The sequence below is a fragment of the Sminthopsis crassicaudata genome, chromosome 5 (genome assembly GCF_048593235.1).
Source record: "Sminthopsis crassicaudata isolate SCR6 chromosome 5, ASM4859323v1, whole genome shotgun sequence".
Taxonomy (NCBI): Eukaryota; Metazoa; Chordata; class Mammalia; order Dasyuromorphia; family Dasyuridae; genus Sminthopsis; species Sminthopsis crassicaudata.
This window is the reverse complement of record NC_133621.1, coordinates 177,474,709-177,497,255: the sequence shown is the minus strand read 5'-3', so window position 1 is coordinate 177,497,255 and position 22,547 is coordinate 177,474,709. Positions and strand designations below refer to the sequence as shown.

Here is a 22,547-nt window from a genome sequence, read left to right as displayed (position 1 = left end):
TAAATGACTTGGTCAGGGTCATATAGCTAGTAAGTGATTGAGCCAGATTTCCATCTTGGGAAAATGAGTCTTCCTAACTCTAAGCCTGGCATTCTATCCACTCTGCTTCCTAGCTGCCCCATCTCTTCATTGGAGCTATTTAAATAAAGGTTTCACGACTGTTTTTTCCAAAGCTGACATAAATGTTAGATTAGAAGATCTTCAAGGTCTCTTCTAATTCTAATTTGGTTCTAATATAGAGTAGAATTCTGTGAGTAAAAAGGCTATTCATCTGACATTCTAAAAATTTATCTTATTCCATGATAGCCCAGTTTACAGATTGATGAACCATTAACACAAGCTTTTATTTTCACATAAACTAAATAAAAATATTCTAATTTATAATTATGGGTCTCTAATGATTCTAAATATCTTTTATTTATTTGATATTTATAATTATAGTAAAATAAATTTTCACAGGGAGTCTATTCAATATGCGTGGAAGCTTCCTTGTTTTATTACAATTTCATAATAATAACAAGGAAGTGTATGAGTAAAATTTATTAAGAACTGCTATATCCATTTTATTGCTATGCCTGAAATTATACCAGGAAGTATAGTACCTTTTATCATTCCTGAATTTCAGACATGACCACATTCAGAAAATAATCTGGGCAGTTGAAATTGCTATATGAACTAAAGGAATTGATGGAAATTATAAAATTCAGTGCATTTGTCAATGTAATCCCTGAATTATAATATTTTTGAGTAGTTATTTATTTTTTTTGGTAAAGTAACTGGGGTTAAATGACTTCCCAGAGTAACACAGCTAATAAGTGTTAAGTATCTAAATTTGGATTTGAACTCAGGTCCTCCTGACTTTAGGGCTGGTACTCTATCCACTAACCATCAAGTTGTCCTGCTCTTTCATAGCTACTTTGTGCCCATCACTGTTAATCTCTATAACCAATTATAAATTGGATACTGGTTATAAGAAAATTGTTGGGGTTAATATACTTAATAAATTAATTTAAGCATTTATTACATATTAAATGCTATACTTATCTAGAAGAAATATTTTTAATCACTTTGATAGTTTGAAGAAATAGCTTTGGGGGGGGGGCAATACTCAGCCCTTGTTTTATTTACTTACTTGGAGGCCACACGGAAGTATTTCTGAATGAAGTAAAAAGCAATTCCAAGAGGTACAAGAGCAACCAGGAATACAGGGGTAGCATATGAGATCATCCCAATGGCAGACAGGCAGAGTAAAGTTGAGCGGGTTAAAGACTCCAGAGTAGGAGGGATGTGCTATTCAGAACATAATTTGAGAAAAAAAGTATCCTAGGTCAAATTAAGCACATTATTGTGGAAAAGTAAGTCACTATGTTTTTAGAGACAGTAGACAGCTTATTTTCAGCTTCAATGGGACCATAATTAGATAGTAGCTATACAATATCTGAGTTTATGTCTGATCAGTTGTGTAGGGGCCCTTCACAGCTTGAATCTTGAATTATTAGGAGAATATAGGCAAGACTGGAAAGCCACTCTATTTCGCTCTAGTATTTTCCTCTTGGTCTTGGACTCAAGCTTCCTTAACCCCTTCAGGAAAGTCCTAATGATTCTAGACTAAACAGAATATTTCTGGTTTTCTATTTCTCATTGAAATTTCAGGATAATTTTTGGATTTTCCTGGTAAAAGAACTAACTCAGACTTGAGAACTTCCAGGCAAGATCAATGGCCTCTTTTTGTTCATGATACACATGCTTAGGACATATTCACATCTTTTTAATGTATGAGGAATGCATTAGGAATGCATTAATTCACTCATCCTAATAACACTTATTAAGCTTTATTACATGCAAGATTTTATATTAGGTATGGATCTTCAGAGATGTAGTCTCTGACCTCAAGATGCTTTTATTCTATTGTTTTTGGAAGGGAGGGATAAACCATGCACAATTAAGGAAATTTAAGGAGAGAAAATTGCAGAGTCACCTTCCTTCCATGGAGGAAGTACTAGAACATAAATTTAGTGAAAGACTGAGTATCAATATCTTACTTAAAAGAAGACACAACAATGTATATGCTCACCTGGTCAATAATATTTGTGTCAGCTGAAAAACGATTTAGGATTAGCCCCAAGGGTGTTGTATCAAAGAACCTATGGAATAATCACACTTAAAATTACATATTTAAAAGATGAAGGGTTAGGCTTATCTTGCTTTCTTGGCATGACTATCAGACTTCTGTGGTGATATTAATCCCCAGGAACTACAAAGAGCCTTTCCCACTAGCTACAAAAATACATAGAGTAAAAGTTTTCTGTTTTGGTGAAATGACTATTTCTGTACCTGATTGGTCCAAGAATGATCTTATTGAGGAGGTTGTGGTGAAGATTTTTGGCAGCTGTGAGGCCCATCCATTCTACAGTAAGAGATGTAACAAGGCAAAGGAAAATACCTGTTCCACAAAGGATAGTAAATCCAGCCACATAATAAGACTAAAGGGGAGAAAATAACCAAAAAGCAAACATTTATCACCAGAAACAAATTAAGATTCCTATTAGTAAAAATTGCAAGTCAGAAACACATAAAATATGTCTAAATTTTCAGTGACTTGTGAGTTGTCAAAAACATTTCCAAAGTATTCACTATGTCCCCTTTCTCATCACTTATTTAATCACAGCTCTAGTTTTTACCTTGCCCTTCCTGGGTTTTTCTAACAAAAAACTGCACTTTCTAAAGGAAAACTGACTTGTGAATTTTTCTAAAGCACCAAAACGGTTCTTCCCAGATATTATTCCATATTAAATATCTGATATATGAAATGATTTCACCATATTTTTCTGTCTATTCTAGCACCTACTGTAGAACATAACAAACACCACACAGAGTAGATGCTTAATAAATGCCTATTGAATGATCTAGTCAACCTAACAAATGACAATAAATCAAAGATGGGAAGTTCAAGTAACACAGGACTAGAGTTTGGAATCAGAAAACTAGAGTCCAGAGTCTGGCACTATTATTCCTTATCTTGGACAAGTAATCAAATCTTACTAAACCTCTCTTGTCTCATCTAAAACATGAGAAGATTAGATTAGATGATCTCTTCCCATTCTTAAAATGATGACATTTTGGTTGAAAAAAAAATCTTTCTTTTTAATAAGGAAAAGTGCTAGGTCCCACTTGATGGGTGACTGAAGCAGTACTTGCACAGTATTTGGTATTTCCCATGAACTTTCTACAAAAAGTCTGATTTAGTTTTTTCTAACTGCTCTAATGCATAAAATAGCTAATAATAACATAGCTTAATCTAACTGAGCCCATAATGCTATAATCCATAATAAATCTAGTTTTAGATATTACTATTATCTATTTTTAAGCTTCTTAAGCCCTAAAAAGTAGAAATCATCCCCCAGTATGTATTCATTTCTATCTCAATGCTGCAGTCCACAAATTAAAACCAAAACTATTTTTCTAATAGGATTTTTCTGATTAATTATAATTTTCTGTTATTCCTCTTGGTCATATTTAGTATCATCAGAGTTAGAGCTGAAAGTGATTTTAGATATCACGAAAAGTACTATTGTTGGCTAAGTCAAGATTTCACTGCTTTGTATATTGTTCAGAGTTAACAATATTTTTCAGAAAGGATCTGTGATTTCGTTAGCAGAGAGATCTTGTAATATCAAAGTAGATTAAATCCTAGTAATGACTTAGTAAATTGAGTCCCAGTGATTTATAATGTCACACAGGAGTTATGTATCTTGTCCAAGATCATGCAATTATCATATCAGAGGCAAGATATGAAGCTAAGTTTTATCTACTCTCTAACCATTAAATACCAAAGAATTGGACAGAACATCAAGGCATGGGTTTAAATTTAAGGAGATTCTAATTTCCTATAATTTCAACTGGTATCAGCTTTTGTTAAGGTATTAGCTGCCAAAATTTTAATTTTTACTATGTAATTTACATTTACATCTAGGCTAATTTCTAAAGAACACACGTAAAACAGGCAAGAGAAACTCTCTTAAATATATCAAATTTAATACTTACTATAGGGCAGTTATTAGTGGGATAAGAGAATGGGTGAATTCAAAAATACAAAGCATATCTCCCCTCCTACATTATTAAGCAATATTATTAAATGATTATTATATGCAAAACATTGTACGTAGTGCTATCCCATCATTATAGTATGGGTACTATCACGAGAAACTTTAGAGTGTACTGAAAGAAATTTTGATATGAAGATTGGCTTCAATATGTGATTGTAACCAGGTAGTAGGATATTGATAATTTCTCTCCTAGATTTTCTTTAGTGATTTATAAAAAACAAACAAACAAAAAAAAAACTTTCTACCTGAAAACCACTTATGCTATCCTTTCCATTAAGGTCAGATGTCCATGTAGCTAGCCAGTAGTCTATAGCCACAATAACTGAATGCTTCAGTAGTTTGGAAAAAATCATTAAAAAAAGGAAGAAGAATCCACCAGAAGTAAGGTATCTCCAGCAAGTCTTCCATGGCATTTTAGTCCTGAGTCTCAATACAGTGGACATGTTATCTTCTTCATCTTCCTCTTCTTCTTCCTCTGTATACCAAAAATGTAATAAAACTTCATATTGGTAAGGAGTATTAAAATTTTATTTTTCCTTAATTTATTTTAAAACTCTAAAGAAATCTAGAACCAACACCTTAAATTACTTTAAAGCAGCTATTCTGGACAGGGAACCATGTCTTATCTTCTAAAGCAACTTGCTTTGGGTTTTTTTTTAATCATACTTTCCCACATATATTAGCATCATATATATATATATATATATATATATTACTTCTGATCATAGCAATTACCAGAATCCTGAAGAAATATTGCAATATATATATATGTATATGTATATATATATACATATACATATATATATACACACACATAGTCTATATAGATTGCATATATGTGTATGAGTCTATACTCTATATTTAAAAAAAATTCTATTGATTGAAAGTTTTTATTCTGGTCTAATTCTTTAATTTGCTGTATACTATAGATATAAATTAATTTTTATATAAATTAAATATGTATGTCTAGCAATATAATTCATAATTTGATTTATAATTTATAATTCCTACTTAAGAAATTGAAGAGCTGTATATTTGTGTGCTAGGATATGTATGTTAGATGAATAACACTTGCTAATAATCTTCAAGTCCATATGTAGATAAAATTGAATATGTAACTAATTGAGAATTAAAAATTAATGATTTAGCTTTGAAACTATTCCATATCTTTCTAAAATACATAAAGGCCAACTACCAACAGAGAAATTTAAGTAAATAATTCTGAATAATTATCATCTGTTATTTATTACCTGTTCTTTAAATTGTCAAAGAAAATGTTTGGGGGTTAGTTTTTTCCCATGAATTTATAATCATCATAATCTTGTTTTTTATTTGGCTTTCTTAAATTTGGCCAAATATGAAAACAGCCTTAAAAAGGATGGAATGTTGTAATAAATTTACCCTATGGACTTAAGTGACTTATCTTATAAACTTCTTGTCAACACATGTCAAGGCAATATAAATAGTTCATCTTATTTCTCAAAATTCCCAATGCATCTCTTTCCCATTCTACTAGTATTCAGTCCAGAAAATTACAACAAAATAAATAGCTTTCTATTCCTCAATTCCATTATTTCCAAATTTGCCATGAGAACTTCATAAGGATGATACTGCTCTGATCACAATATGATTATTTTAACCTATATCTTTACCTTTATTCATTTCAAAGGGATTAACATCTTTCAAATGCATTGCCATAATAATCAACAACTTCCTAGTGAAATAATTAGGTCATTATAGAAGAACTTTCTGTATTTCTTTATCCTACTCTTGTTCTGTTTCTATACTAATGCTTCTTTACAGCTGTCATACCCACAAGTTTAGTGGAATGAAAGGCATCAGATAGGTGATTTATATGTGTTTGTTTATTGTCTCACACTGTATTCTTCAAATCTCATTATTTCCAAAAATTTCCACTAGAATCAATATACTTTCTCTAAAATTTTTCAAACATTTTTCTCATCATATCTAAGACAGACACATATTCAGTGTCCAAAGACAAAAGTCTGAAATCCACAATATCTATTCACGTTATTTTTATGAAGGATATTCTAAGAAATTGTCTACCTTCATCTTCATCTTCCATTTGTGCTTTGGCTTCTCTTGAATACATAGCTCTTCTGAGAGTTTTTCTTTCCAAAGTTGTTTGGTCAGCTTCCATATCCTATGATTAAAATTGTATAATGATATGAGAATATTAAGACGTAGAGCTAAAAGACACCTTCACTTTAGAAAGAAAGAAACTTGGCCCAGAAATGTTAAGTGACTGGACCACAGTCAAAAGACATAGGAAACAGCAGAACCAAGATTCAGACCAAAATCTTCAGACTCAACCATCGATCAATCAGCACTAAGTGTTTATGTGCCAAGCACATAAGCTCTAGGAATACAAAAAAGGATGGAAAAGAACCAGTTCCTTTTGCCAAGAGCTCATAATCTAATGGGAGACAACATGGAAACAACGATAAATACATAGAGAGATAAAGAAATGTGGATAAAACATTAAAATAAATCTTAGAAAGAAGGCACTAATATTAAGGAGAACTAGAAAATGTTTGTTGCAGAATATTTCCAGGAAGCTAGGAAAACCAGGAGATGAAGAGAGAGACAGAGTTCCAAGCATAAATGACAGCCAGTAAATTCAGTGTCTAATACATGGAAGAGTAAGGAAGCCAGTGATTGAATCACAGAATATGTGGAAGAGAATAAGGTATAAGGAAATTGGAAAGGAGGAAAGGAACTATAACTCTTGCTCTATTGTAATTGTGTTATCTAAAGCAATCATTGATTGGTGAATCATTTTTATTTGTGAACTACTAATTTATATTAGGTCTTTCTTGGTTCCCTAGCTGCTAGTGTCTTCTTGCCCTGCTAATTATCTTGTATCTTTCCATTGTATTTAAATATCATTGTGTTGTTATCCCTGAGAAACTTCAGGGGAAATTTTACTTTTTTCTTTGAATCCCCATTGAAGAATACAGTGCCTAGAACATAAAAGATATTTCATAAATATATTGATTGATTGACTAACCTTCCCATCCATGTTTTTAAAATTCCACCTCATAAGCACATAGTAAAGTTTAAGAAAATTGTCTTTACTGTATTAATTGCTGAGCCAAGGAAGTATAAGTTGAAATGAAAATATGAACAAATCTTGTTAGATGCTATTATTCCTACTAACTTTATAAAGATATGGGTTCATACTACATAGAATTCCCAATCCCTCTATTTTTGTCCACCTGCATTTTTTATTTCCTTCACAAGCTAATTGTATACTATTTCAAATTCCGATTCTTTTTGTATAACAAAATAACTGGACACGTATACATATATTGTATTTAACTTATACTTTCACATATTTAACATGTATTGGTCAACCAGCCATCTGAGGAAAGGGGTGGGGGGAAGGAGGGGAAAAGTTGGAAAAGATTTTGCAATTGTCAATGCTGAAAAATTATCCATGCATATATCTTGTAAATAAAAAGCTATAATAATAATAAAAAAGATATGGGTTCATACCCATTCAAATTAGAACTATTCTTGAATAATGTTTTATAGATCAGGCTCAAAAAATCTCTTAATCATTTCTGTTCTTTCCTGTTCCCTCCCTTCTAACTCTTCCAGTTCCCTTTTAATTTACATTTAATATTTTTTCTTGTACATCTGTGAATCCTTAACCTATAAGGCCTTGCAATAGATCAATTTCATTTCTCTCCTGCCTTGTGTTCTTTCTTATCCAACCCATTTTGTTCTAATACTGTGTAATTGTTGCTTCTTGCCATAAAGCAAGTAATACAAAAATTATTTGTTTAAAAAAGATTTATTATTCTATACCTAATATACTGTCATGACTATGGTTTTCACATATGAAGAATTTAAGTATATGTGTATATATGTATATGTATATATATACATATACATATATTTACACACACACATATCAGCCCATATTTCATTCTCTCCCCAGGTCCCCCAGATATCTACATAGGTAAATATCTTTCTATCATATCTAAATACATTTAAATTAACATCACTCCAGGCCTGTGTAATACTATTGCTATAAAATCTGGCCAGGGGTTCTCATTTTTTCCAGATATGTCTTCCAAAGTAAACCATAAATTGCCCTACTCCTAAAGCTTACATCATACACTTTTGTCCCTGGCATCTAATTCTATAAAAATGTCTCTTGGAGTCATCCCCAATAAGTACATAATCAAGGTTCCCACAAAACAATCCCTAAGTAGGCACTTGCTGACTGACTATTCCTCAGAAGTTTACTTTGATAAATACTCATTTGAAACAGCTCTAATCTCTTCATATATTTTAAATATATCTTTTCCCCCTGTGGTGTCTCTCCATGTTATTGTAGTATGATTATTTCTCCTTTTTTTGTTACATTATAATTCTTCAGCAATTTCTTTTAGGAACTTGGATAACTTTTCAGGGTTAGATATCACCATAACAATTTCAGCTTACAGATTCTCTAATTTGAGTTATGCAAACATTGCTTTTTTTCCTCTTTTATTTATTCACTCCACTCTCTACATTTTCTATTCCTTCAGTCAACTAATAATTGAAGACTCTACAATTATTTTTTTGATCCACCTTCATTCCTTTCTTTCAATGTTATATTGGCTCTTGTCTGTGATTCTTTACTTAAAAAATATTATGAGATCTAAATAAGTTCTTACTGTGCGAATGAGGAAAGAAGAGAGAAAGAAATGGAAAATCTTAAGACAAACCATATCATAAAAATAATATTTGAGGCCTAAACTTAAATTTACATTTATATCTATCATATAGATATATATGTATATATCTATATCTACTATCTCTCTGTATCTCTATCTATCTACCTATCTATCTATATGTAACTATATATTTGGCCACTATTTCTACAGTAATATCATTAGAATTCTGTGTTTACTTATACTATTATTTCGATTATAGAAATAAGCATGCACAATATTTTGATTTTAAATTAAAAATTGGTGCTATTTTTCTTAGGAAGTTTCAAGAACTAGAGAATATGCTATCCTGCCCATCTTGATTTTTCAGTACTACTTAAAATTACCTTTTCTAATTCTTGGTCTTGGCGATTCATAAGTGTTTTCCAGTGCTCATAAAGCTCAACATCTTTATTTTGAATATCTTTCAAAGTTCCTTCCCTTAGTACATTGCCATCCTTCATAGCTATGATCTAAAGGAAATAGATTATACATAAATTACATTTGCAAGTTAAATATCAAAATTTAATTTTCTTTATCTTTAAAATCACTGAAAACATTTTCAACTCATTAGTTGTATAAGGTGCCTTCTGAGAAAGTCATCACTAAACATCTTTTCTCAGCTCTTTACCCAGTCAGCATGTGTCAGGTACTGTAATTTGTGGGTCACAAGAACAAGTGTTCTCTTGTCCTCTTGTAGAAATTTCAAAATCCCTTCTTGCATCAAATGATCACTCAAGTGAATATCCAGTGCAGAAAACGGGTCATCCTGAATCACACAAACAAGGTTGGGAGAGAGAAGAGAAGAACAAGTTATATTTTAGAAGTTGGTTTCTTATAGAAAATTTTAGTGGAAATTATTAATATTATCTGTAAATTATACACTATCTTTTAAATATTCATATTATTCACTTAAAACTCTTCCTTGCTATCCTGTATTCTCTTCTTTCCTCTGCTTCATTGAAGAAACTTGGCCTTTCTCTCTCTCTTTTGTCAAGGCCAGTTTTTCTAATTTTATTCTTGATCCCATTCACTTGTACATCATCCAAAGACTTTTTTCCTTAACTATGCTCCTTCTTTCTCTCATTTGTTCATCTCTCTCTCTCTCTCTCTCTCTCTCTCTCTCTCTCTCTCTCTCTCTCTCTCTCTCTCTCTCTCTCTCTCTCTCTCTCTCTCTCTCTCTCTCTCTCTCTTTCTCGTGAATTGTCCAGGGTAATATAACTAGTAAGTGTTAAGTATCTGAGATCAGATTTGAACTCAAGTCCTTCTGACTCCAGGACTGGTGCTTTGTCTACAGTACAGTAGCTGCCCCATATCTTAAAGCTCTTTAACCTTTTCTAGTTAAATACTCAGAAAGAATCTTCTAACCATCTTCTATATTTTCTCTCAATTCTCTTTTATTTTTCATTCTCCAGGATTAATTTTGATCCCACCACTCACTTCAAACTTCAATTTTCAAGATTGTGTTCCTTTAAATACTAAGTTCAATGAGTTTTCTTCCCCTTGAGTATTATACTGCTTGCCTTCTGTAATTCCTTTGGCACTATTAACCAGTTCCACTCCCTGATCACTCTTCCCTGCATTCATGAATTTTGTGACACTTCCCTCTCTTTTCTATTGCTTATCTGATTGTTCTATGTTTGACTCCTTTCCTGGACCAACATTCTTCTGTGGCCCATTAAATAATTACTCAAAATCTCTGAATCTGTATCTCTCTATTTTTTCTTCTCTGATGACCTTATAAGTTCCCAGGAGTTCACTTATCAATTGTGTGCAGGATATTATTCAATCCACATGTCTAGCCTTGTTCTCTTACTTGAACTATAATTCCATATTATCATCTGCTTATTGACTATCTCCAACTGGATATAAGTAGATATAGATATTTCAAACTCATCCTATCTGAATTATATCCACATTTTCCCAAAATGTATCTCTTTGCAAGAAACTAATTCTTTTAAGGTGAAAATAGTCATCATAATCCTTCAAATCACTGAGATTCAAATCTGAAGGTCATATTTATTTTTTTCCTTTTCTCTCAACACCTACATCAAAACAAGCTTTGTCAATTTTTAAAATTTGACTTTTTGTTCTGGCCCCTTTTTTGTCTTCTGTAACAAATAAATTAGTTCCTAGTTAGCTAAAAACTGGACTATTGAACACTGAGCCTGGAGTCAGTAAGACTTTGGCCCCAGATACTTACTAACTATGTGATCTAGAACAAGTTACTTCCTCAACCTGTAAAATGGGATAATCTATCTCAAGGTATTGTTGTCAGGATCAAATGAGATAATATTTATAAAGTGCTTAGTGCTTATTCCTTCCCTCTTATAACAAACTCTTAATTGATTTCCATATCTCTTTGTTGTTCAGTTATTTCAGTCATCTCCAGCTCTTCATGACACTATTTGGGGTTTTCTTGGCAAAGATACTGAAGCAGTTTGCCACTTCCTTCTCCAGGTCATTTTATAAAGGAAGAAATTGAGAGAAACTGGATTAAGTGGCTTGCCCAGAAACACCCAGCTAGTGAGTATCTGTGGCCACAGCTGAACTCAGTCTTTCTGTCTCTAAGTCTGGCACTTCATCCATTGTGCCTCCTAGGTGCTGTCATTAGAATCTGGTTAACCAACTACAAAGAGTCCTTGTTTGGATAAAAAAGAAGGAACAACATAGAATGAGAGCTATTGGGAATGGTAAAAGCTATTGAGGGATTTTTAAAGGACAGAGATGACACATATTTTTATAGTTTAATAGGGAAGGAATCAGATTATTGGGAGAAACTAAAGATTGATGAGGGAGAAATTACAGTAGAGGAAATATGTTAGAGAAGATGGGAAAGGAGGAAATTAATTAAATAATCAAGCAGGATTTATGTGTCAGACATTATGTTAGGCTCTTGGAAAACATTAAAAATATTAACATATACTGTTAAGGAGCTCATATTCTATTGGGAAATACAACATGTACATAGGTAAGTATATACAGAATAAACAAAATAAATATAAGAGATTTACATACAAACCAATAATAAATAATTATTTATTATTACTAAAGACACTAGTAAGGAGGAAAAAGATGATATAGGATACCAAAGGGTGTTTAGATTAAGGGAAATGAGATAATATGTGTAGATTAATGAGAATGGAATAAAGATGAAGGGGAAAGGTAAGGGGAGAAGATAAAGGAAGGATTCATGAGTGGGGGAAGTTAGGTAAAGGCAAGGGAAGTTAAGGAGTAAAACTAAAGTAGGAGACTTAGCAGGGATAGAAAAAAAATATATATCATATATATATATATACATACATACATACATATATATATACAATAATGATGATCAGTATTAATTTTTAAAAAGTAGTGGTAGTAATCTTGATCTCAAATTCAAGTTTAAAAAAATTCAATCAAGAGAGAAATCTATATTACATGTCAGTCATATTAATATTGCTTTAGATGGGTATCTACGTATATGTATATATGTATGTATATGTATACACATCTATGTGTGTATAGGTAACTATATATATAAATGGAGATATGTATGTATACTATCTGTGTGCATATAAATATTATATGTGTGTATAGGTATGTAGTAGATACAAACATATAAAACTTAACTAGCTTGCTTGGGGGAATTGGGAGGGATGAAAAAGGGGAAAAGAATAAAGTAAAAAGTACACAGCAGATAACAAAAAAAAAACCTCTAATGAAAGCAAATGAATAGTCATGAATATAATGTCTTCTATTATTATATAGGCTTTCTCTGAAAATGGAAATTTATTGTTGTATATTTTGAATTCTCCTTAAATTCTTCTGGGTACATGACAATTTTTTTCCTTTGTTTTCCTTTTTCTATCTTTCTTTTTCTATTTTGTTTTTCTTATTATTTGTGTTGTTTTAAGTAAATTTTTTTTTAAAAAAAAGACACTAGTAGCAGCAGATATAGAGGAGATTAGGACAGGCATCACAGTAGAAGATTTGACCTAAGTCTTAAAGAAAGTGAGAAATGCAGAGAGGGAGGAAAAAGGAAGAAGCATATTCCAAGCATGGAGGATGGCTAGTACAGAGGTACAAGAGGGATTTTGTGAATGAAGAAAAAGAAAGAAAAGTTTGATTGGATCATGGATTGTGGAAGTAGTATATAGTGAACCTTGAAAGTTAGGTTGGGGCCAAACCACAGGGAACTTTAAAATCAGGAGTTTATATTTGATCCTATAGGTGAGAGGAGAGCTTTTAAAGTTCATAAAATAACAAAGCAACATGGTTAGATTTATTCTTATGTAATCACTTTGACAGCTGTGTGGGAAATGAACTGGAATGCAAAGAGAGGAGGAAAGAAATCTAATTAGGAATCCACTGTAATGATCCAGGAAATAAGCAATGAGGCTATGAACTAAGGTAGCAATTGATAGAAAATAGTAAGTTTAGTAGAGGAAATGACTATGGAAGGACACATAATGAATTTTGTTTTGGACATGATGAATTGACAATGTATAAGACAAAGTGTATATACATATATGTATGTATGTGTAAAAAGATTGATGAGTTTACTGTAAGAAAAAAAACAAGAACAAAGAAAAGCAGGCCCAAGGCAGAATTTTAGGGCACAACCACATTGATAGTAATAGGTATATGAATGAAAATCTAGGAAATTATTAAAAAACATCTATATAGATAGATAGATACATACATAGATAAATAAGAATTCAAGAAGTGTATCACAAGAACTCAGAGAGAAAAGAGCATTCAAAGGGAAGAAGTGGTGAACAATGTAAAATATAGCAAAGGTCAAGGAGGATGAGGGCAAAGAAAAGACCATTAAATTTGGCCATTAAAAGATTTTTGGTGACAGGAGCAGTGACTTGGGAGTAATGAAATTATAAGTCAGATGGCAAAGGAATCAAGGTTATGTATAAAGGCAGTAACCTAGTAAGTAAGATCAATTGCTTCAAAAAAAAAGTCTGGGATAAAAAAGCCATAAATTAAATCAAAGTATTGTGAGGTGAGGAAAGGGGAAGAATAAGCTCAGGGAAAATAGCTCATTAGATAAAAATGGTAATTCTATCCAATATTGTTATATGATATCCTCTGCGATGTTCATCAGCACATAAATAGGATCATACAATTTGGATTGTGGGAATAATTCAGGAATGGGGGTTAGCAAGGCATAAGCTAAGATATGATAAGAGTTAAGGAATTCAAAGTTAGAAGATAGACACTGAAGCAGATTCAACAAAGGTTCAAATTTGGGAAGGAAGGAGAATATAGCCAAAGCAGAGGTGATGAACAGCTCAAACTATGTATACAAATACGGGTTAAAGACTTTTCAAGTAAAGGTATTCTCTTCTAAGTACAAAGTAAAAATAAAAATGCATGTCTTAGATTTATGTGAAACACCAGCTAACACTTTCATACAAATATTTCACCTGGTATGGTCTGACTTATAATGAGTAATAAGTAATATGAACTTATATGGCTCCATATGATCTACAGAATGAAAAATAATATCCTGTTTGGCTTTCTAAATCCTTTGCAAACCATTTCTTACCTTTCTGATCCTTTTGTATTTTATTCCCTTCCCCTGCTCTATGATCTAGCAACACTAGTCTATCTTTCTTCTCTTGACACTTGATCTTTCCATTCCAGACGTTTTTACTGGCTGTCTCCAACACTTTCTCTACACACTTCCACTAATATTGCTTCCTAATATTTACTTTCTGTGAGAGATCTCACACTCCCTTTGAGATGACTCTACAATTATTTATACACACACATACATGTATATATGTATTTGTATATGTGCCTGTTGTATATCTATATAGTTGTTTTTTTGTTAAATGAAATAAAATGTGAGCTCCCTATGGGAAGAAATTATGATTTTTACTTTCCTTTTCCTCTCCAATGCTGGCAAAAGCACTGGCATAGAAAAAATTAAATAAATGCTATTTGACTCACTGCCTTACTGAGAAGGCTTTATTCTACCCCTTCTGAGATGTCAATTATTTATTCAAGGTCATTCTTGCAAAACTGAGAGAAATTACAAAGTTCAAGTTTCCCATACAGGTAACATCCTATTATCTTAACTTGCTTAGTTCCTTGCATGTGTGTCTTGATACTAAACTGACCTTAGAATATACTCAGCTGCATTTAAAAGCTAAATCCTTACTAGATAAATATGGCATGGAAGCAAGATGTTTTTAGAAAAAGTAAAAAGTATAATATTAAAAAGCAGAAAAATTATGGTTATTTATAATTTCATCAATGGAGATACCACCAACATATAAAATGTTAAGTAACACCAAAGTTACTATGACATATTAGAATTATTCATTGATAAAATGTGAAATACTGATTATTGCTGTTATGAAAGCATAAAAAATCTAAAAATACATATTTTAAGATTTAGATGAAGTGAAAACTCATATTATAGAATACTCTCACTACTGAGGATATATTTCAGTGAGATGGATAGATATACTATCATTTCAGTGGTCCATTTAGTCAGACTTCAAGGCAGCTGCATTTATTCAGACTGAGCCTCTAGGAAAATGCGAGTTTGGGGTAATTCAGGAAGCCACTATGGTTATAATCCAGATGTCTTTAGGACTTATTTCTGGCTCCAATAGAGCAAAAGAAAATATTTCCTTTTATAACAGAGACTAAAGAATTCCCAGAGTACTCCCCATTTTCTGGTAAATTCTGAGCATGTAAATAAGCAATGTAAAATGGATTTCAGCTGATTTTTCATAATCTATTTTTCTCTGGATTGTCTATAAAGGTGTAATGGTAATAGCTTGGTGAACTAAATTCAGAACCTTGGCCCAAATACTGTGGGTAAGTCATTTCATTTCCATGGGCATTTGTTTCCTCATTTATAAAATGAGGATAGACTGATTTTATGGAATAAATGACCTCTGAGATTCCTTCCAGTGTGCTGGAGCTGGCTGATCCTGGCTCATAAGAATCAGTTGCTAAATTTTTAGCATGAGCATTTATGCCTTGAAAATTGGCAATCAGGCCTAGATTTATTGTTTTGGTGATTGTCTAGACTTAAGAAAATGAAGGAGAAAATGTTACTTATACATTTATAGAACCACTAATAAGAATTCTTAGCCATGGGGTCAACAAGTGTACCAATAATTCATATTTCTTGACAAACACATGATTTGATAGGCCCATGATCTACAAAAATGAATCAAACATGGACAGGAAGTATTTTCACCTGATTTGTTGTTAACCAACCCATAGTGGTTCTTAGTGATTTCTGTCTTAATTTGTAAATGCTTATAAATTAAGCTATTTTAATATTTATTTGTAGTGTTGTCTTTCCGTGATATTGTGAATGACAAGCTGAGGTAGTCACTTTCTTTCAGGCTTTCTTTCTTTTGTTTATCAAAACCATATCGAGTCCAATTTTCCTTTTTTTTTTTTTTGACAAATGAAGTTGTCAAGTTAAATCCAATATGTATCTGATATTTTACTTTTTTGTAGCACTACCCCCATCTTCTACCATATGACTATTATAGTTTTCCTTGTGAAAGTTTTATAATCTTTATTAAGAAATATCCTTATTTACTCTATATGGCTAGGTACTCTATGGAGGTCCTCCAAAAATACCCTAGTTTTACAACAATGAATTTAATCAGTTTCACAAAAAAAGGTCATGGTAAGTAGCTATTCTAATGATAGAAAACTGAGAAATAAAGTCAACATAACTGATGTCACCTCAATGTTTAAAATTATCACATAAAACTGGGCCAAAACAAATCAGATTTGATTTGACAATAATAAATCAGAATTCCTGCAATTGGCTTCAAAAACTAAACTACTGAAATACAGGATGGGAGAAAGCTGTCTTGGAATAATTGATGTGAAAACTACGTAAAATTTTAGTTATGTACTAAAAGTAACTATCAAAAGAAAATGAAAATTTAGGCTGAATTAATATCAATATAATTAACATGCCATCTAAAATACAGAAATCTGCACTTACCATAATATTCATGCAATAGTTTGGAGAGGAAGATTTTAAGAGGAGTGTTGACACACTGGAATTGGCTCAGCAGTAGGGGAGGACAAATGATTTTTATCTGACTCATTGTAATTCACTGTTTTATTGAAAGCAGTACCATTATTCTAGTCACTCAGGTTAGAAATAACACTTTAGATTTTCTACTTTTCTTTACAACCCACATCCAATCAGTTACCAAATCCTGTCAATTCTATTCTTATAACATCTCTCACACCTGTCCCCTTGTTTTATTTATATTACCCCACCCTAATATAGGTCCTTATTTCTTCTTGCACAGAATAATGTAATGGTTTTCTTACAATTTTTCTAGCCAGTAATTTCACCATTCTCTAGTCCATCCTTCATATTGTCATTGAAATAATTGTAATATTCAGGTCATTAAAAACTTTCACAACTCTTCTCAAAAATTTCAGGAGCTTTCTAATTACTTACAGGATAAAATGCAAACTTTAAAGTTTGACCAAAGCAAGATAAAACCTACCTGTTTCATAGCTTTGTGGCATATTATTTTCCTATATGTACTTTAAGTAAAATTCAAATACTCTGTACTACAGCCTATTAAGCAACTTTTGTTCTGTTGCCTCTGAATACTTCAGTTGTTTGTCTTTTATTTTCAGACACCAGTGACCTAATAGAATGATTTCTTGACTTGCATGTGAGTTAGATGTAAGTAAGTCTGAGCTGTACAAACTCATCAGCCTTACTCTTTCTTCCATAGCCATCAAAGTCCAATCGCAAGATGAAAGCCCAGGATGCGTAGAAAGACCTTGACATCTTTGATATCTAATGAAGCTCTAAGCACTCCACAGCACCTGCTCATGCTATTTTTATGGCCCTTGGAATAAATCATCTGCCCATTTCTTTAAGAAAAGTCTTAGTTTTTAAATACTTTCCCCTCATCTTCAACTATTGAAATCTATCTTTCTTCAAGTTACAGATCAGACACTGACTCCATATGATGGATCTTGGGTCAGAAGATTTGGGTTTAAATTCTGATTTTCTCACTTAACACTTACTATTCATGTAACTTTCCATGAATCATTTAAGTTCCCTGAAACATAGTTATCTCATCTGTAAAATGAGGTGCTTAACCAGAAAGTCTTTGAAGTTCCCTCTAGTTCTATATTTATAGTCCTATTCTTCTCAAAGCTATCCTAAGTCTTCAAGTTGAAAGTTGGCTCTTCCTCAAAACATTTCCCTTGAACACTATCTAAATTTTTTTCTCTTGCCATGATTTTTGTATTATTTGTATTATTTATATTTGTATTCTTTGACCTTTGTTTTATATTTATTTATGTACATATTATATTCCTCTTTTAGCCTGCCTAGTGCAATGCCTTGTGCAAAGTAATTTTAATATGTGTTTTCTGACTAGTCTCAGAAGGCAATATGGAACAAGCCATTGAAAATCTACCTTCCCGGAATTTATGACCAGAGGAGAACTAGAGATCATTATTGATCACAAAATAGAAGATTTTGATTACATCAAACTAAAAAGTTTCTGTACAAATAATACTAATGCAAACAAGATTAGAAGGGAAGTAACAAATTGGGAAAATATTTTTAAAAACAAAGGTTCTGACAAAGGTCTCATTTCCAAAATATATAGAGAACTGACCCTAATTTATAAGAAACCAAACCATTCTCCAATTGATAAATGGTCAAAGGATATGAACAGACAATTCTCAGAGGAAGAAATTGAAACTATATCCACTCACATGAAAGAGTGTTCCAAATCACTACTGATCAGAGAAATGCAAATTAAGACCACTCTGAGATACCACTACACACCTGTCAGATTGGCTAAGATGACAGGAACAAATAGTGATAAATGTTGGAGGGGATGTGGGGAAACTGGGACACTAATACATTGCTGGTGGAGTTGCGAAAGAATCCAGCCATTCTGGAGAGCAATCTGGAATTATGCCCAAAAAGTTATCAAACTGTGCATACCCTTTGACCCAGCAGCGCTACTACTGGGATTATATCCCAAAGAAATACTAAAGAGTAAAAAATACACAAAATGTTTGTGGCAGCTCTTTTTGTTGTAGCTAGAAACTGGAAGATGAATGGATGTCCATCAGTTGGAGAATGGTTGGGTAAATTGTGGTATATGAAGGTTATGGAATATTATTGCTCTGTAAGAAATGACCAGCAGGAGGAATACAGAGAGGCTTGGAGAGACTTAAATCAACTGATGCTGAGTGAAATGAGCAGAACCAGAAGATCACTGTACACTTCAACAACAATACTGTATGAGGATGTATTCTGATGGAGGTGGAAATCTTCAACATAAAGAAGATCCAACTCACTTCCAGTTGATCAATGATGGACAGAGGTAGCTACACCCAGAGAAGAAACACTGGGAAGTGAATGTAAATTGTTAGCACTAATATCTGTCTGCCCAGGTTGCATGTACCTTCGGATTCTAATGTTTATTGTGCAACAAGAAAATGATATTCACACACATGTATTGTACCTAGACTATATTGTAACACATGTAAAATGTATGGGATTGCCTGTCATCGGGGGGAGGGAATAGAGGGAGGGGGGGATAATTTGGAAAAATGAATACAAGGGATAATATTATAAAAATATATATATAATAAAAAATAAAAAAAAAATAAAAAAAAAAAGAAAAGAAAATCTACCTTCCCAAAGATCATTTTTGTACATCCAAATAGATTTAAAAACTAATTCAGTGAAACATTTAAAAAGCATCCATATTTATTGCAAAAATTATTTTAATAATTAGGGAAAATAAATATTTTATCAAATTCTTTCTTTGAGACAACTATGCTTCTAATATTGATGGGAAAATGTTCAATAAAATCTTAGCACAAAAGACTATAGGAAAATATCCAATAAATTACTTATTATATAAAATTGAAATTATACTAGGAATACAAAAATAGCTTAATATCAGGAAAACAATTAGACTAAGCAATCTTTTAGAAGCAAAGCAACCAAAATCACAATGCAAAAGCAATGTCTGACAAAATATAATACTCTTTTAGGTTACACCATATATAAACACATAAGCATATGTACATACACATGCTACTAGAAAAGAAAGATAGACATAAGTTAATTTTAAAATGTCTGAACTGTATTGGTACAAAATTTCAATTGTTTTATTCCATTAACTTACTTTAAATATCCATTATCAGTCTATTCCAACTTAGTATCCTTTTATATTGACTAGTTAAGTACACCTACTTTTTTTGCTGAGGCAATTGGGGTTAAGTGACTTGCCCAGGGTCATACAGATAGGAAGTATTAAGTGTCTGAGGCCAGATTTGAACTTAGTTCCTCCTGACTTCAGGACTGGTGCTCTATCCATTGCACCACCTAGCTACCCCAAATAAGTATACATCCTTTTTCTTGCTCCTACAACTTGTGTTAAGACCCAGACACAAAAGACAATAATGAAAAACCCTTCCCTTAATCCCTCAATCCAAATAATTGCATTATCTTGGCTTAAAATTTTGCAAAATATAGTTTTTTTTAAATATCCACAATTTTTTAAAGTACTGCCCTTGCTTATTGAGATGAAAAATATTCAGTTTTTCTAAAATAAGCAACTTTTAATATGATAAAAAGTATGTGTCTAAAGCCAAAAGTTATCACTATTTGCAATGGAAAAACCTTACTCACTTTCCCAAAAAGTACAAGATCAAAACAAGATTGCCTTATCTTTTTTAAGTGACATAGCTTTAGAAATGCCAACAATAACAAGTATGACAAATTTAAAAAGTTAAAGGCAACCACATTAACAGAAAAGGAACAAAATCTATTTTCAAATGATATGATGGTTTACATCAAAGACCCCAGATAATCAGCAAAGAAAATAACTGAGACTATTTGTAGCATTAAGGTAGTAAGAAAATGACATGAAATCCTGAAAATTGTTGTATTTCTAGCAAAGTGCAGGCCCCGGGGGGTTAGAGGTATAGAATGCTGGGCCTAGAATCAGGAAGATCCACATAAACCAGTGTTTTGAAAATATTTGATGGATTGAAATTATAGCATTGAAACTTTTCCATGTGTATTACTGTAGTTCAACATACTACTTGTAATTCCTTGAAATACTTCATTCTCTGGAAGGAAAAACTTAGTCATTTAGCACTCACCCCATAATGTTGTGCGGCCAATAATCAGCACTATGGCTGTCTGTTATCTTTCTCTGTCCCCTCTGCCTGATCTAACTCTGTGTTCTATAAATCCCTAAATTTAATCCATGTTTTCTTGGATAAATGAAGACTCCACTTCATCTCTAAATATTTACTTCTTCATGAGGAAAAAAATTAAATATAAAACCAAAAGAAATATTCTTACCAAGAAGACAATGTTGGTGTTTTGATAGAGAGCTCGAGCCACACAGATTCTTTGTCTTTGACCTCCACTTAAATTAATCCCCTAATAAATATAATAGATCATAAATATCAGTCATTTGAGCAAACAAAATGATTTGTGGACAACAAGCTATAAAAATCAAAACTATTTTTAAACAAAATCATCTTTCTTAATATCAGAACTTTAACAATTTCTAATACTATAAGTTTAAATTACTTCTAAGAAGAAGGAAGGGGGGAATAAGCATTTAAATGGTGTCACCTACATGCCAGGGGTTGTACTAAGTAATTTACAAATATTATTTAATTTAATCCTCACAACAATCTTTCAACAGAGGTGCTATTATTTTCTTCATTTTACAGTTGAGTAAATTGAAGGATAAAAGCTTAGTCACTTGGTCAGGGTTACATAGCTTATAAGTAACTGAAATCAGATTTAAATTTAAGTTTCCCTGACTCTAGATCCACAGTTCTATCCACTGCACCACTTAAGCCACCTCTTATGTTAATGGTATGTTCATGTGATAATTCTCCCGACCAAATTTTAATTATGTCAAGATAAGTTTTTTATTTACTACTGCATAGAACTTTTGTTTTATAGATATGACAAGTGAATAATAATGAATCAATGATTGGTATTATCTATAAAAAGAAATGTAATTAATAATGAGCATTATATATTTTTATTATTACATTTTTTCTGAAGCTACTAATTGATTCTTTATTTTAGATTAATGTTATGTTAGTATCTTAGGAAAAATCTTCTGCTTGGCAACATGCTCTTCTGGTAGTCAAATAGCTGAAGTTTCAGGCTGGAGAGATATTAGGGTTTTGCTTGAATATCAGAGATAAGTCTCAGGCAATTTTTACAAAATTATAAAAAGACATTCTGTCAGGGAAGAAACATTAGAGGATTGCAGAGGAAAAAGTATAAGCACTGATCTTGATGCACAAAACAATGCATAGCTAACAAAATACTGAATAAAAACATTTTGGCCAACATGAGGACATGATACTAGCACAATATTAAGAAAATAATAATCATCTAATAGATACTTTTTGCATTGAATCAAGCATTGAACATCAGTTTCCTGCCAAATTATGTTTGTAAGGGTCTATTATAAGCAGTCTATATTTAACCCAGTGACTAGAAGGGATGGATACAATTATTCTGGAGATATTAAGGAATACTTAATCTTACCTGAAAACTGTTGGCTGGTGTTTCTACCAAGGACACTTCTTAATCCCTCTATCCCAGTATATTTATAGCACAGAAATCTATAACAATGGGAAACCAGCTGTTCCTATAAGTTCATTTCTCTCTACTTGC

At 32.1% G+C, this 22,547-nt stretch overlaps 1 protein-coding gene across 2 annotated transcripts in view; it reads right to left on the bottom strand.

The window, feature by feature from the left end:
* The window catches only part of ABCC9 (ATP binding cassette subfamily C member 9), a 190,340-nt gene that overhangs the window by 54,699 nt on the left and 113,094 nt on the right, over positions 1–22,547 (bottom strand). For both annotated transcript variants that reach the window (XM_074268855.1, XM_074268856.1), the window contains 8 exons: positions 21,201–21,281; positions 9,465–9,602; positions 9,181–9,306; positions 6,174–6,270; positions 4,352–4,581; positions 2,335–2,483; positions 2,075–2,144; positions 1,133–1,290 (listed from right to left, as the gene is read on the bottom strand). In XM_074268855.1, coding sequence (XP_074124956.1) covers positions 1,133–1,290; positions 2,075–2,144; positions 2,335–2,483; positions 4,352–4,581; positions 6,174–6,270; positions 9,181–9,306; positions 9,465–9,602; positions 21,201–21,281 — 1,049 coding nt within the window. The remainder of the gene's footprint in view (positions 1–1,132; positions 1,291–2,074; positions 2,145–2,334; positions 2,484–4,351; positions 4,582–6,173; positions 6,271–9,180; positions 9,307–9,464; positions 9,603–21,200; positions 21,282–22,547) is intronic.